At 35.7% G+C, this 17862-nt stretch overlaps 1 protein-coding gene across 1 annotated transcript in view; it reads right to left on the reverse strand.

The window, feature by feature from the left end:
• Window positions 1-17862, reverse strand: part of LOC150104433 (alpha-2-macroglobulin receptor-associated protein-like) — a 211220-nt gene that overhangs the window by 142468 nt on the left and 50890 nt on the right. Inside the window, exon 2 of the mRNA XM_090396367.1 lies at window positions 17032-17173. Within this exon, the coding sequence (XP_090252493.1) occupies window positions 17032-17173 (142 nt within the window). The remainder of the gene's footprint in view (window positions 1-17031; window positions 17174-17862) is intronic.

A 17862-nucleotide genomic window follows, 5' to 3' on the forward strand; every position in this document is an offset into this window, starting at 1 on the left:
AACAGGAGACTTTAATTATCCAAATATTGATTGGGTAGCAGTAGAATCTCATCAGAAGAATGAAAATGCATTTATTGAGGTGTTGCAGGACAACTTCCTCAAGCAGCATGTGACAGAAGGAACTCAAGAGCAAAGTGTCAGATTTTATTATAGAGTCAGAGGGCGTTTCAGTTAAAGACGTAACTATTCTGCCTCTGGTTCCTGACAGTGATCATGCGGTACTCACTTGAGAAGTGAATATTCCACTCAGAAAAGGTTACATGCTGAACTACAAAGCAGGAAATTGTGACCAACTGAGGAGTATACTGAGTTCAGTGGAATGGGATCAGTTGCTGGATGGAAAGAATATCAACAGTGCATGGGAAGCATTTAAACAACACTTGAATGATGCAATATCAGAATGTGTCCCGAGAGTTCGAAGAATAAATAGGGTAGAAGTCAAACGGATGTGTAATCTTATTAAGCAAGAGATTCATAAGAAAAGGATGCGGAAGGAACACCTTGTGCATAAGGATGATGTCCGTTATGAACGTGCAGTTTAATTAAGTGACTTGGTTGTAAAATTGTCTTTAATGTGCTTTTGTTTGTAATATTTTTTTTGTTACTTTATGTGTGTTTGTGTTATATTAGGAATTGCAGTTAATTATTTTTATGATGAATATGGCATGAGGAGGCATGTGTGTTGCCATTTTTGTAGGGAAAGGTGTGTATTTTAGTGTGTATTATTATAGTTATTTTAGGTGATTGGTGTGTCTTTTGGAGATTGCAGGCAGGGTAGTTTTTTCTTTGTTTTTTGGTGGAAGAGGTGTTTTTTGAGCTGAGGAAGATAGGTGTTTACAGGTGGAGGTGTGTTGAATGATGGGTGGGTGTGATATGGCAGCTAGTGTGAGTGGCTGCTTTCATATGAAAAATAGCTACCCACACTAGTGTTGTCTTTTTTCGTTTTTATTTATTATGAAACCTGCATGGTGGCACGTGAGTTATTCACGTGACATCACATCTGGTGATGTGCCCAAAGGGTGGATAACTGTTTATTTGAGATGAGACAGGGTGGGCAGATGGGTGAGTGCTGGTTAGTGTCTGAGAGCTACAGGCCAGAGGAGTTTGGTACTTGTTGGGTGCATTTCTGATATTGGTATTTTCATATCAGATATCCTACTCTCAGGTTAGCTAACCTGAACATTTAAATTCAGTAAAACGAACAAATCGCTACCTCAAAAAAAAAAGGCAAACAAGTACCTTTCCAGGTTTGGTGTTTGGGGTTCATTTGAAGTGAGCAGTGCAGTTTTTTTTTTTTTGTTCTTGTGATTGTGAAACCAGTGTCAATTTCAGTGCAGATGTCTATATAAGCAGACGTGCTTGTGCTCTGCTTTATATCCATCATAGTACAGTAATCCCCCGCGTTACGTAAATGATGTGTTCTGTAACCTTTTATGTAAGTCGAATTTGTAAATTGCTTAAGTATAACTTCGTAAGAAACTGCAATATTTATTATTATTATATGTATGTATGTATATTATTTACACAGTATTATTTTATAAATGAAACATCATGCAGCAGTATTTACTTGGATATAAACTATAAAAGTATGAAAAATGCAAACTTCATCCTTCACTATCATATTCACTGTCGAAATAGGTCGATTTATATCCCAAGCTATTGTTGATATAATTTCCCCGTCTTCATACATACGAATTATTTTCAACTTTTCTTCTAAAGTAATTGCAGACCTTTGTTTTTTAGATTTATTACCAGTGCATTCGGTTTGGGGTTTCGCATTTATTTTAAGGGTAAATAAACAATGAACACTAATGGTGATAATGACTAAACTAACCGCGTGAGGCATGGACTACTGACAGGTCGGGGAAAGGGGAATTGTTTATGGAGTCCTTATTTCTAATTGGTAGGTTTCAGTTTGAATGTTGTAGCTTTTGTGCACTTGCCCTCTGTTGTTCTCAGCATTTACAGTAACCTGTCACTGCCTGTTACTATTCATTATATTTGCTGTGAATGCCGAGTCTAGTTAACATTATGTTGTTGCATATTGCAATGGATGTCAATGACGCAAACATTATCATATGCACTAGTACATTTTTGAGATTTATTTACATAACTGCGAATTTACGTAAGTCGGGGATGGGGGGGGTTACTGTACATTAATTTGGTATTCGATTTAATTTATAGGAGAAATAACAGTCAATATTTCTACATTAAGGAGGGTTTAACAATGGAATTCATTGTCTGACAGGGTGGTGAATATTAAGATGGTGAATGAGTCCTCTTGCGATGAGTCTTGTGACTATGGAGATTCAGAATAATAACAATATTACAAATTCATTTTATCAAATATGGTAAAAGGCTGTTGTTCAAATAGGTAAAAAAAATTCTGTTATCTTATCACAAGGAAATTGCTTTTGTTTATGAAAAAACATTCGATGAAAAAATATGAAAATGTAATGTTGACATGTAATTAAAATCATTCTAATTAAAAACACAAAGTTTAGAGTTGGGCAAGCAGCATGCATCCTAATTTCATATAAAAGTGATGAACTAACTGAGAAAACAATGAAGCCCATGCCAAAATAATTGACAGTACACACAAAATACTACCAATATAAGATGTCAATATATCTAGAAATATTCAAATTAATAACACAGAATATGACTCACTCATAGAATGAGTTTATGATATGAAATGTACTGTGTGTGTGAACACACACCGGATATTATTAATAACGTCCAGTGGAAAGGCACACAAGTGTCCCAATTAAATCAGTTGAGATTAATACTGCATCAGTGTTGTGTACAACTCATAGGACTACACAGTTCAGTAATGCTATGTATTATCTGAACACATTGACAAGCAAAGATAAGCAAGTTATTATTATTATCGAGACCTCCATGAAGTCAAAAGACTCATCGTGGGAGGTCTTTCCTAAGAAACACAAAGTCTATCAACACTCATCGAGGGGAGCTCCCCCCTAAGAAACACAAAGTCTATCATACCACTCCTTAAACTCATTGACCGTTCTCGCTCTCACTACTCCATCAGGCAATGCATTCCATGGTTCAATCACTCTCCATGCAAAGAAACCACTCCTCACCCTCTTGCTCATGGTTTCCTTTCATATCTTCCAGGGATGGCCTCTTGTCATCACTCCTTCCCGCTGTTCAACCAAGTGAAAGAACTCTCCAGTGTCAACCCTATAACCACCTTTCAACAGTTTAAAAGTATCAATCATATCACCTCTCCTTCTATCCACCAAACTCTGGTCCACATTCTCTCAGCCACAATAACTAACATTATACAGTCCTGAAACAATCTTTGTTATCTGCCTTTGTATCCATTCCACAGTTAATTTATTCCATTCAAATCCTGGGGACCAATCTGAGAACAATAGTCTAAGTGTGGTCTGATCAGTCTTATACAACGGAACGATAACCCTTTTATCTCTGCAGGTCAGTGTCCTTCTCATTATTGCAGCAATCCTCTGTGTTACCTTCACCACCTTTGCAATATGTCCCCTAAATTTCAGGTTTCTATCAATCATCAACCCCAGACCTCTTGTCTCCCCCTACTTCCTCCAGTATAACTCCTCCCATAGAGTATGCAGCGTCCCATCGATGTTTCCCAAACCTCAATACCTTACATTATGCTGCATTAAACCGACACCCCCATTCATTTGCCCATGTATCCAGCTTATTCAAATCCACTTGGAGAGCTACCACATCTGCACTATTACTAATAATCCTTCCCAGCTTCGCATCATCCGCAAACATCTGAATATCCCCTTGCAATCACACTGACAATGTCATTGATATAAAGGTTAAACAATATAGGTCCCAGTACTGAGCCCTGTGGGAACCCGCTTGTAACCCTCTGCCTCTTTGAAACTGCCCCACCATACACAACTCTCTGATACCTATCGGAAAGCCAATCCCGAATCCAGTTGACCAATCTGACATCCAGACCCATTGCTGCAACTTAAATATCAGCTTATCATGTGGCACCCTGTCAAATGCCTTCGCTAAGTCTAAGAAAATGGCAGTATATGCCTTTCCCTCATCTAATGCTGTTGTAACTTTATTATAAAAGACTAGCATATTGCTAAAACAAGAGTGCCCCTTCACAAATCAATGTTGACTCTCACCGATAACATTACCCTCATCTGCCCAGTGTTGCATACAGTCCCTCACTACATTCTCCAAGATCTTAACTACTACTGATGACACACAAACTGGCCTATAATTAGACACTTCCAGTCTGCTACCGCCCTTATGCAATGGCACTATCTTACCTTCCTTCCATTCCATGGGCATTTTTCCAGTAGCCAGACTTTCATTGAAAAGCCAGGTCAAAGGCACTGTCAGTTCCCTAGCACATTCTCTCAAAACTCGTGGTGAAATACCATCCAGTCCACACCCCTTTACCGACATCCAGAGTACTCAGTATTTGAAACACACTCTCCTCCTGTTCCTCTAAACCTCGAACCTGCCCTATCCCTCTAGTATTAAAAACGACTCCTCCAGAATGAAATACTCCAATAAAGTGTTCAATGAACAATTCCACTATGTCCTCTGCATCAGTCACTCTATTCCCGTTTTTATCTCACAATGTCATTCTTCCACATTCTTTCGCCTTCCTTACCATACTAGTCACTCTTCTGGCCTGTGTCTTATATTCTTCATGCATCCTCTCTTCACCTGTCTCCTTATATCTCTTCCATAGTCTCTTTTTTGCATGCAATTCCTGTTTAGTATTGTTTGTCATCTACTTTACTCCAAATTGTGTCTTCTTCTTCACTCGTGGTATACAACTTACTATTGCTGCTAACAAATATTCTTTCCAATTTCCCATGCACTAATGATATCCCGGCCTTCCAATTCCTCCCTCCATGAAACTTCCCCAAGTTGACGCCTTAGACTATTATAATCACCTGCCTTATAATTCCACATATGTTCCCATCTCTTTGATACTCCTGCATGTCTATTCATTTTCCAAGTCAAAACCATATGGTCACTCTCTCTAACTGGTGGGAAGATGTCATCTCAGTTATTATTGTTGGATTCTGAATATATAGAGATTTAAGTAATTATTATTTGCTTCAGAATCCAACATGATCTTCCATCACAAAGTCTAGCCTTTGTGATGGAAGATCATGTTGGATTAATATTTATAAATTAATATTCATATAACTACCTTTAACTATTTGATATTTAATTATTTAATCAAGGATATATGTATTGATAGTAATAAAACTCTGTATTTAAATATTATTGGATTTATTTTATTTATTGCTATATTAATATAAGAATTTGTATTCAACATTTTAACTGCGTATTAATTGAAATGTAAATATTCTTATTTTATTCCTGTTTGTAGAAGTTTAACGTTATGCAATAGCTCAATTTTATTATATTTTGTTTTGTTGTCGTGGAGACGTATGCAAGAGAGCGAGTGCGAGTTTGGAACAGTGTGTGAAGGAGAAAGCTGAAAGTTGACTGGAAAGAATTTTAGTTAAAGAGAGCACGAGAACAATTTAGGTGGGAAGAATCGATATAAAAGGAGGAACGCTAAAAAAAAATAAAGAAGAGAGATTCATTAGATTGGAATTGGAGGATATTCTAATTCGGCATTCGGAGAAGGAATCAAAAAAGAAGATTGATTTGGAGAATCAGAGTGCGATAATAGCGGGTCGGCGAGTCACTCAAGTATCTAATTAAAGTCCAGTAGTCGAGAAGCGGTTAGCTAATAAGTTGTAGAATAACAATTATAGCTACGGAAGACAGCTGAGTGGCTACTGAACGACTAGCGATACTATAGTTGAGATTTAATTTCAGGGCCGACCTTTCAAGGACACACGGAAACTTGAAGCATAGCACGGAGTAACTGGAGAATAAGTAGAGGCTGTAAAGTTGAAGTTTAACGATAGCTGTGTTTAGAATTATAGTGCGTAAAAGATTAATTGAATGCCGAAGGAATGGACAACTGTGCATATAAAACTTCAAGTTAAGGAATTATTGTGTGTTACCTTAATTCATGAGTGATCAGTAGTACTTCATGCAAGAACGTTTGATTATGTGTATTGTAACCGTTAATTAATTCAGTTATTTCTAAGAAGATTTGACTTAATGAGTGCCGTTTATTGTTTAAAGTGTTTGCGTATAAGTAGATGAAGAAAGAAGATTATCGGTAAGAATATTCCAACCATTAATATTCCTATACAGAGATATATGCGAGTTTCATCGTAGAATTTCCTTATATTAACAGCAACTATTGCGGAGATTAGCTGAAGTGTAGATTTAAAAGTGTTTGCTTCAGAAGAAGTGTTACTGAATTTTTATTGTATTTGAAACTTAAGAAACTGTAAGATATTTGTGCAATCGGTTACTGAGGAACTTTGTGACTTTGAGCTTTACCAAGTAGTTAAGTGAATTTTGTGAGAGCTAAAATGTTTATAATATCTTACTTAGTGATTTGAACTTAAGTGTAAATTGTGATTCTAAATTAAACGTTTGTTTTTGTTAATCTAAAGTTGTGTTTTGCCTGAATCTCTTTTACTGCACAGTTCATAAAATATTCGAACCAAGGCGAGAGAGATAAATAAGTTAAATATACTTGGCCAGTATATATAATAACAACATATAAAGGAAAGGTAGTTGAGAGTTGGTTTTTCTTCAATTCTTGAACTAATTCAGATATAGAGTGGCGCAGTCTTTAAATATAAATTTTCTCTATATTTGAATTAGAAATCAACTTGCAACCTATCAACTAGTTAAGAACATCGTAATAACTAAATATCGGATCCAAAGTATAGATTGAGAAGAAGTAGGATCCAACATTATCAACTCTTCTGATGCTATAACCAAATCCAAAACTCTTGAATCTCTTGTTCCCTCTATGACATGTTGCCTAAGACATTTGCTCCTCAAAAATTCTAGAAATTTCATTCCCTTATTGCTACATGCATCTTCCTCTCTCCAATTTATACTACTGTAATCTCCTATAACAATCATTCTTCTTGCACTTGCCAAACTCAACTGTCTAAATATCCCCTGGTTCTCACCCTCTGTGCTCTTGGGTCTGTAGCAACACTCCACTAAATAACCTGTCTTGCCCACCTCTACCTCACACCATATGCTTTCAAAATAATTCGGGTCACTGCTTTCCAAAGCCTCCACTCTTAGAGGGCGTAGGTCGTCACTTATCACGGATCCAGACCCATGTTCTCAAGATGGTGCCAGGCCTGTGGTATTCTCATAATAGATTGAAAATCTGTAGGTTACAGAAATGTGTTCATGGGGGGGAGATATATTAAAGACATACAGTAATCCCTCGATTAATGCACCCCTGATTAGTGCGTCATTTTTTTTTGATACCCAAATTCGATTAGTGCACCTATATACATCTTAAAAATAAATGTTAGATTTTAAAAATTTTCTATCTATACATTTTTTATGACTAACTATTTAAAAAAAATCACTCGCCAGAATGAAATAATTTAGTTACTGATTTAAAACATTTTACAAAATTATTTTTAATGGCATACTACACTACTTCCAAGTACGCTATGTATACTATGTTCCAAATTTTTATCGTCAAAATTTATGTCGTCTGCTAATTGCACAGCATTTTCCTGATCATATCTCGTACCTCCTTTACAATTATTTTCCCTACATTTTTTTAATATTTTTTATTTTAAAGTATTTTCCCAACCTTTCATCATGAGTAAAAGAATTAGTGAACAAAAAAGTGAAAGTGTGAAAATGATTCGAAAGGTAATCTCATTGGAAGAAAAACTTGAAATAATAAAGAAAGTGAACAAGGCGAGTCCAGAGCAAAGATAAGACAAGAACATAAAAATGGGTGAATCAACTGTAAGAGCAATTTTAAATAAACTGCTGAATACAAAGTATTATAATGACTGAATTAGAGAGACTTCTTTGAACACGAATCGAAGATTGTAACCAAAAACGGATCCTGCTAAGATCTGACCTTATTAAATCAAAAACATTAAGTCTCTTTACAACCTTGAAAGAAAGGGCTATCAATGATGGAAAAGAAGAATTCCACGTTAGTGCTGGGTAGTTTGAGAAATAGCCTACATAATGTTCTAATCACAGGCGAAGCTGCAAGTGCCGATAAGGAGGTCGCCGCAAATTATCCAGAGATATGAAGAAAATTGTATAAGAAGGGAGCTATTGTGACAAACAAATATTTAATGTCGATGAAACTGGCCTTTTTTCGGAAGCCAATGCCTTCCAAGACTTTTCTGGCTAAATCAGAGAAATCTCAGCCTGGTTATAAAGTCGAATGAAATTATCAATATGTGAACCATTTGGAAGCACATTCTTCCACATTGTGCAAATGATTTTAGAGGCTTTTCAAATGAATCTAAGTTAATTAAATCTCATTCTAAGAAACTGAATGATTCCGACCTGCTAAATTTAGATGCACAGCGGGAAGATCCTGAAGAATATTAAGAAATTTTAATCACTGACAAGCCCGAAGAGATTTCACAGAAACAAATTTAAAATATTTTTCATGCAACCGAAACTTTTAAGTAGCAATGCTTAAAGACTGGCCTTTGTGAAAAGAGAAGCAGGAAAATTTGCAGAAGAGGCAGTTGTATGAAAAAAATAAACAAAATGCCTGCCAGTACAATAGATTTATATTTTGAATATGTTTTATTGTCTTTCAGCTTCATAGTTTTCCTTTAATTAGGCCCTGAGACATACCCTAATTCTTTTATAAAAAAAATCAAGAGTAAAAAAAGAAATTTGAGGAACGAATTATACTTTTTTCCATAGGTTATTATACTTCATTTGTGCGTTTTCGATTAATGCGCCTGTTTTAAAGAACACATTAGGTGCACTAATCAAGGGATTGCTGTATAAGTTCATAAAAGGGTTTTATATGATTAACATGCAAAACAACAGAGGAAATTTTAGTACATGACTGAGGTGTGGGGGGAAAGAGGGAAACAAACTGTTATCCCTCAAAAGGGAGTAAGAATGCAGTTAGTATGTGTGAAAGGACTGCAATTTTTACTTGGAGAGTGGTGAATGAGTGAAATACATAGCCAGTCAGTGTAAGTGCTGTGTTGGTGAATGTGTTCAAAGCTAATTATGCTGGGTAATGCAAACGATGGGCAGCTTAGTGAAATATTTAGTAGCATCCTCTAACAAGCCTACAGACTCAGAGATGCATGTGTTATTTGTTTTTAATGCCACGTAACATGACAAAGGATTAATAGACACGTAGACAAAACAAATTAATGGAGATATTTCAATCTGAATCTAACAGATCATAAGTGCATAAGCAATTCAAAAGGTGGAACAACAACATATCGTTTTTCCCTTCAACATACAGTATGTGCAAGAGTAACACCATATGACAGATGCTAACGAATGCTAAAAATTAAAGATAAAATAATAAAATTAAATTTGGAAAAAAAGAATAAAGGAGAGGGGTTGGTGCTTGCCACTGATCAAGATAACATTCTATGGGAAAGGTAGTCATTCCACTTAAAGTTTAAGATAGTGTAAAGGCACTTTAGCACTCTCTCTCTCTCTCTCTCTCTCTGAACAGTCATTTAAATGAACATCAATGTGACAAGTGGGTCTTATGCCAGATGATAATTTGGTAGTGGCAGTCTAATTCAAGCAGTGCCACACCATATTTTTCAGGTTTTACTTACCAGCACTAAGAGTATTTTGGCTGTTGAATACATACACTGCTTGGAATGAAGTCAATGAACACTTCCCATGGACAAGGTGCATCATGCCATGTAATGAGTCAAGTGTTTGCAGCCAGTATAAATTGAAGGAATATGATGGTCCCAAGTTGGTTCAATTGTGTTTGGGTGAAATGGCTACAAGAAGGGACTGACAAGAGTTTGAAAGAGGCCTTGTGATAGGATGCAATGTTGCAGATCTAACTGTTTGGAAAATTATTGACAAACTGGGCCATCCCAGATAACATCCGTAATACCATACTGAGATGGAGTGCAGAAAGTCAATGGTAAGTGCTACCCGTAGTGAACAACCACCCATACTCACCAAACGTGACTGTAAGGTGCTACTAAGGATAATATATAAACCTTGCCATTTGTCAGCCAACACACTAAATTCAGAGTTCTGAGCATCAACTGGAACATGAATCTGCACAAAAACATCAGAAATGAGGCTCTCAACATGGGTTTCCATGGTAATACTACAATAAGAAAGCCCCACATTACTCAAACCAACATACAGCATAGTCTTCAGTGGTACAAAGAGCATGTGCAATGGTTTATAGAAGCTTGGAAAGCTGTACTATAGAGCGAAGAATCATACTACATCCTCTACTGAGCAAATGGATGCCTCTTACTAGAGTACGTAACCCCAACAATAAAATTCGGAGGTGGCAGTGTGATGGTATGTTCCTGTTTTTCCTGGTTTGACCTCAGACCAGTCTCTGAGACATCTGAATATTCTGGACAATCCTACTTTGTGGCATTTCTATGGAACTTACCATTGTCTCTTTCAGATAGACAATACACCATGTCATAAGGTTGCTCCTGTAACTGGGTGGTTTGTGGACATGAGCATCACCATGCTTGACTCCAGGAATGAGAGGCCAGATTGACAGAGCCCTGATCTCTAGTTCATCCCACAGATGAACTGGAGCATCAGGTAAGGTCAAGGGATGTCAGCCCACAACAGTCTAGGACCTCATTACATACTATACGGGAAGACTGGCCCAAAATTCCCAATGATCAGTATTGTATGCCCCATAGGATTGCTGCAGTCATCACAGCTAAAGGAGATCTAAACATCTTATTAAGCTAGTTTCCATACCTGTTTGTTTCTCATACTATGGCATCCATTAACTTCTTTTCAAGCAGTGTATATTCTTTGGTCGATATGTCTCCACTGAAGAATGAAAATACCAAGTTCCTGGAGGGAAATGCAAGACTGGTTTCTTGAGGCAGTGATTTTTCTAAAGAATGCCCTGTTTGTCCAAAGTAAAAGTGAAGGCAATCATACTGAACATAGTAAACACCAGGGACTATGAAAAGTCTGTTTATCCTTTGTGGAGGGCAACTAGGAAGAGATTTTATTAACAAGAAAAAAGTGTAGGAACTAAATTATATCTTTTAAAGATCTCAGAAATTGATTCAGAGATTCCCAAGATATATGGAACTGGGACTCACTGTACAGGGTCAAGATTTCTGGGGACTGTTCCTAGTATCACATGTTTGTTTGCTTGTTTAGGGTTTTTTGGTGCAAGTATAGCTATTGTCATATTGTGCCAGTAAAGATCACAGTAGTATACTCTATATGTTCACTCCGATGCTCAGTGATGTGCCACACCAGGTCTCACCATGCAGTCCTGTTGCTTGCGTTTCTGGAGACTTCGACTCTCTGAAGATTAGTTGCTCCACACACACACACACACCACCCATCCATCTCATTGATGGTCTACCCCTTCCTCTTTTTCCAGGAACTTTACTTTCTATTATTGTTCTGAGAAGTCCCCCTTCCATCCTTTCAATGTGTCTAAAATATTTTAACTTTCTTCTGTCAATATCCTTAAGGAGCCTTAAAGTTCTACTGATCTTTTCTAACACCCATTCATTCGTACACCTTTCAGATATCATATCCTCAACAGCCTTCTGTAACACATCTCAAAAGCAGATATCCATTCTCATCCATAAGTCGCTGTTGAAAAACAACTGCATCCAAAATCCTCAACTTTGTTCCTAGTAATATACAAGGTAAAAATAACTTGATAAGTAAACAAAAGTGTAAACCAATAGAGATAAGAATGTATAAAAAGATAATGTTATGTTTTTTCTATCCTCGTTCTAGTTCTTATAGCAAGCTCACCACTAATCTTTACTTATTTTTCCTTCTTTCTCACACATGTATGTAACTCTTTTGTCTCTTATCAATTTAATATATTTCTTAGGATCTCTGCAGTCTTATTGGCCTCTCTATGCTCTAAACGTCAATTTATAACACAACAATCTGATGGAGTTCACCCTATAAGTATTAACACATTTATTTTTTGTTTGCTGTGCCACCTAATACCTAGGATAGAAAGGATTCTTGCTCAGGGTGACCCCTTCAGAGAGACGGTGATAATTTGATCAAGATTAATCTTATTCCTCCGCTTGCTTATTTCTTCCTTACAGTCGTGGTTCACTTAATATATTTATACTCATGGGTTTATCCCGCTTAGTTCGTTGATGATTTTATGAGCGGTAGTTTTGAATTCACATAACAGATCAGGCAGGTACTTGAATGAAACAATTTATTTTAGCTTTAAGGAAATATACAATCATACAAATCAAACAGGTTATTGTGAGTGCTCTCAAATTAGATCAAAGGTTCTAATCAGTTTACATTAATCTCACATAATAAACTTACAATAACCACTAACACAATCAGATCTTGTAAAAATTCTCAGATAATCATCATGTTCTGATACAAGTGGTCAGGAGTTAATGTAATAACATTCTTTATACATTAAATTTAGCGTTATCAAATATCCACTCGGCCTCGTAGGGCAAACAAATCTTGATACTATTTCGGACTTATGCCTAGTTGTAGGCTATTCTTACAGTTCCTAAAAGATTAGTCCATTACAAATATTCTTACAAGGAATTCACTTTCTTCTATAACTGGAAACAAAATTTTGAAGTTCTACATTACCATCTCTGTCCTAAATTCTCAAATATCTTCCTGCCTTGTCTGGTCATCAAGGCCTTCAATACAGTCTCTTAAAGGATGTCTCCCGTTGATCTGTGCAAGTAGAATCTCAGCGAGAAACCGAGGGGTTGGCAAGGTGACATCGGCTTAATTGGAATGGCATCAATTTGGTTTGTCCGTCGCACAACTTCGCTCAGCTATCCAGTGCACGGATATAGCTTGGCCCTATACCAACGCTACGACAGACGAACCAAATGCCTTCCGCAATAAGCCAGGAACTTCCCCCGACGACGAGCTCGACCACTGTCCGAGTGATCAGGAACCAGGAATCCAGGAAAAAAGATCTGGAATCGTGCTTGCAAGGCCTTTTTGTTTAACTCTTTCCTCTCGGCAAATCTCGAACTTCGCGATTCGCGCCAACGCGGTCACGTGTGCTAACGTCGATTAGCTTAGCTCGCTCTATTTTTTTTCGTACGTGTGTCTGCCTTCCTTTTTTGGAAGACGCTTAGGTTTCCTTTTCCAATACTTCTCTCCCTCCCTTCTTTTCCATAATGCAGGACGGCAAAAGTGACCCTTGAACCCTGACTCATATGCCTTGCTAATTTCGTACTAGAGACTGGCTTTTTCAAATGGATTTGCCAGCTTACATGGATCTCTATATCTGGTTCACACTTAATACAGATTATATATAAAATATAAAAGCTTATTATACAAATTCATGAAATTCCTAAATTTTAAGTGTTTTGTACTTGTAAACAGCTTACACTTATGTTAAAAAAAAATGAAGCACAAATAAAAATAACTAGGTATTAAAAGCCTATATAGAAAAGCAAACACTGTATAAATAATATATAATCTATATATTATTTATACGGTACTTATACATTCTATATATGTTGAAAAATATTTGCTGTAAAAATTTAAAATCAAAAGATACACTTGGTAAATCATAAATCTGCCTGAATATATAGGGCTCAGACAGGTGAATATAATGAAAATAATGGCTGTGCTCAATGACAAAATTCAGGCAGTCAATTAAAATATGTCTGATGGTCCAATACCACAGAACTTTCACACCAGCATGTCATCAATAGGAAGGAACATGTTGAGAATTGTTTGACAGAGTGTTGAGTGATATTTGCAGAAGACAGATTGTGTTCTGGAAAAAAGGTTGTTTCTCTCCAAAAATAATAAAAGACAAAAGTTAACCAGAATCTTATACAAGTAGATGATCAGAGCAACAGAATGATAGTTTATTGAGGATTTTAGATCCTTTCTTGACTTAGGAAAGGCAATAATCTTTTGCCAGATAACTGAAAACCTGTTCTCTACAGAAATTTTGTTAAAAAGGTGCAGCAATTATTATTATTAAAGTAAAATCCATAGAGTTAGTAGACTCATTGTGGGAGGCCCACTCAACCAACAAAATGTCTATCATACTGAACTTGGAAATCTAGGCAACCAAATTTGCTTGCTTTACTTGCCTCTGCCATATACCAAATGGCCCTGAAGACATGAAATGCAATTAAAAGAGAGAGAGAGACTGAATAGCAGTGGCTAATTTCAACCCTTAACATAAGGTGATGTGTCTACACTGCCTTGTGATAAAATTTCCATGTCACAGAAAAATGGCCATTACAGGTTCAATTCTTATAGGCTTAGTTATGGGCTTTTTTAAACTGGTTCGTAAGTTAGTTGATCAAAAAGCATTTAAGGTAGAATCAATATAATTAAATATTTTAGGAAAATAAATACTTCTTTGTCAACTTTACAAGTTTCTTCACCCATAGGCTTATGCAGACTGTTGGGGCACTGAAGGTGACAGTCCCGACATAGTATATCCAGGTGTTTCTGTCTTGGAATCTCCTTAACAGAGTGCAAAACAAAGAATTAGTCCATTTTTTTTTAACCAGAAGTCAAGCCCTCTAGTGCTATTTTAGAATCATCTGATCTAGCCATGTGGCCCAGTCATTGGAGTTGTTTTGGGCATATTTGGTGATATTTTCTTGTGTTCTCACAATGGAGAAAATTTTCCTTCTGACCGTGTCATTTTGTTATGCATACCATATATGGTATCTTCAAAAATTTTCTGTAAGACTTCATCTCAAAGGCCAATAGCTAAATTTCATCTTCCTTCAGCAAGTCCAACTCTCAAAGTAAGACAGCGTTAACAAATGTTTTGATGAGGTAGTCTTGTAGTTGGATGTATTTTATTATCCTTTATCAGTTGCTTTAGCAATGCATGCTTTAATATCATGTTTAAACCAACAATCTGTGTTGTATACTTCCCAAGTAAGCGAATCTTTCTACTTATTCCCATTTTTTAACATTTGTCATGTTAATTAACATTATGTTACATAATTAACATTAATATTATAGATATACATAATGCTATGTATTATATATTGTATGTAAAATATATTTGTCTTCAATGAGATGTACGGTAAATAAATTATCTACTGTACTCTTGTTTTTATGGAATCCTTCTTGGTGCTCTAAATACATCTGTATATCTATAAAATTAATAACATACTATTTTATTATGTTCAATATATTTTTCTTCAATGACATATATTGTATATAAATTATCTACTATACAAGGGCTTGCCGAAAAGTTATGATAATAACTATGGTGCAATTGAACATGTCTGGCATGTCCACTTATATATCTTAAAAGAAGAACAAATCATTACAATTTGATGAAACATGGGGTTAAAGGTACTAAAATATCTTGTGGTTACATCAATTGCTTTAATATCACTTTTCTTCTAGGTGTTTATCAGAACTTTTCAGCCCCGCTCCCCCAACTCGTTTTTATGGAATCTTATTTGCTACTCTAAAAGTATACTTTCTATTTCCCTCTCAATCCTACAGAGTAAGGTTTTTAGGAAAATTTTGCTTCGATGACTGATAGTTCTATAATTGTTACATTTTGTACTATTACTTTTTTTTTTTTTAAGAATAGGCATCAGAACTGAGGTGTACCAATCATTACATCATGATTCTTGTTCCATACATTTTGACAAATTTTAAACAGAACATCTATGAGTTCTCCCACTGCTTTTAAGAGTTCTGAAGTTATTTCATCTCTGCCTGATGATTTTCCCACCTTCAAAAAATTAGTACTTCTCAGAAATAAGCTAATTTCTGCTGTGTGTGTGTGTGTGTTTGTTTTAGGTTCCTGTGTTGAGCCTCCATAGTTCAGTTGGTATAGACGAAGCCCTTTGGTCGGAAAGACCTGAGTTCGATTCCCGTCCATGACATAAGGAACCATTATCTTAACCTCTTTTTCGACTAAAGGTGAGTTAGTTGGTCTCATATGAAGGTTGAGGGTTTTTTCACCCAGAAACTCAGGTTTTTCATTCCTCAGAACATACAAACTGGCCCCTTTAAAACACATGGATTTACAGTCATAAAATACATTCGTAATCCCTCATTAGGAGAGCTCCACCCAACCTAAGGGACGGGGGAGGAAAGGGTTAACTGGTATTCTTTTTGATATGAATGACAGTGTATAAGATAAAATGATGCATGCACATCCTATCCTCCTGTTGATCATAATCAAAAAATCAGTGATAAATGACAAAACAGGCATTTATAAATGACCAGCATTCCCCAAAAAATATGAAAAGTAAGGTAAAACACAAAAGAATACTATTTACAACATAAAACATGACATGGAATCGGCATTATTATGTAAATAAAAGTAATGATTTACAAAAGAAGTTTCACCATCCCCCCCCACACACACACACTCGTCAATTATAAATTCTTACTCGTTAAGGACAAACACATTTTTCAAGTCCTGACCACAGAACTCACTCTATTTCAAATGTTAGAGTTGGGAACGAACACAAAATGGCAGAAGCTGCCATTTTGTGTTCCTGCCATTCCTAAAGGTAGGACTAAAGGAGTTCTGCCTGTTTCCTTTGGGAAATAAAAGGATAAGAGGATTTATTTATTTTTGGCAGAGGGAGTTCAACAGAATATAATCAGAGTAACCATCTGTATATATCATGCAGTCAAGTTCTGCCAATCAATTTAAGAGATAACAGTAAGCATTCCTTAAACTGAATGACATTCATTTCACTATTTCAGCCACACTAATAAAGAACATCTAAAAATGTACCTAAACTCAAGAATCATTCCCCAGCTTAAAAAATGTGCGGAATTTTTGGAGTACCTTATTCAGCACCATATCAGATAGTAAGATGCCACTTGGATGCAAGCAGAATCAAGCAAATTATTATTATTATTTTAAAATTAAAATAAATAAATTAAATTGCTAAATTCCATTTAACAGAAAATAATAGTGAATAATAATGAAATTACCATTCCACTGCTTCAAAACAGCAGCCTGCTTCAGACCTTCTTTGTCTTGTTTCTCTAATTTAAGTTTTTTATAACTTAATTCCTCTTTATCTTGGACTTTCAAATCAGAATAAAGAAGCTTCAACTTTTGTTCAGGTAATGTCTAAATATTTTGTTTTGAAATAAACCAAAAGAAAAACTCTTATACATATTCAAAACTAACAGTATAAACTATAATAAACAATAGTTAAAAAACCTTTCTTTTAGTGTTACAAGGTGATCAGCATTCATTTAAAACTTTTTTTTATGGAATTTACGAACGTGTTAAAAATCTTTTTTATTAGCCCGACGTTTCGATCTTCATATCAAGATCATCATCTGGAGCATATATAAAGGGTAAGTTTTAAAAGAGGTAAACCGTGAGTAGACATAACTATACATAAAAATATAACGGAAAAACTCACGTAGAAAAATTATTTAATGGTATAATTTTCGCCCGTGTGTCACAGGCATCTTCAGTACAATTAGGCACAAAAATTAAACATTAACTGACAATTCCAAAAAGCGCCACCTAAGTAGCTGGTGTAAGATAACTAAAAAGGTCAATAACTTTCCTAAAAAAAAAAAAAAAAAAAAAAAAAAAAAAATTAATACAATAAAAAGTTAGGAAAGATTAGCTGATTTGTAAAGTACTATCTCCCATAAAGGGGATAGACGTAAGCCGTCGGATCTGTTTAAGTTAGGAGAATGAAGTAGAGTTTCACATGCTTCTTTATAAAGGCATTCCATGAGAAACTGACTTTTGTGAAGAACTCTTGTCTTTTTCCAATGAACTCTGTGTCTAGTGAAGAT

The sequence above is a fragment of the Typopeltis vanoorti genome, chromosome 8 (assembly GCF_054136105.1).
Source record: "Typopeltis vanoorti isolate ZY-2024b chromosome 8, IOZ_Tvanoo_1.0, whole genome shotgun sequence".
Lineage (NCBI taxonomy): Eukaryota > Metazoa > Arthropoda > Arachnida > Uropygi > Thelyphonidae > Typopeltis > Typopeltis vanoorti.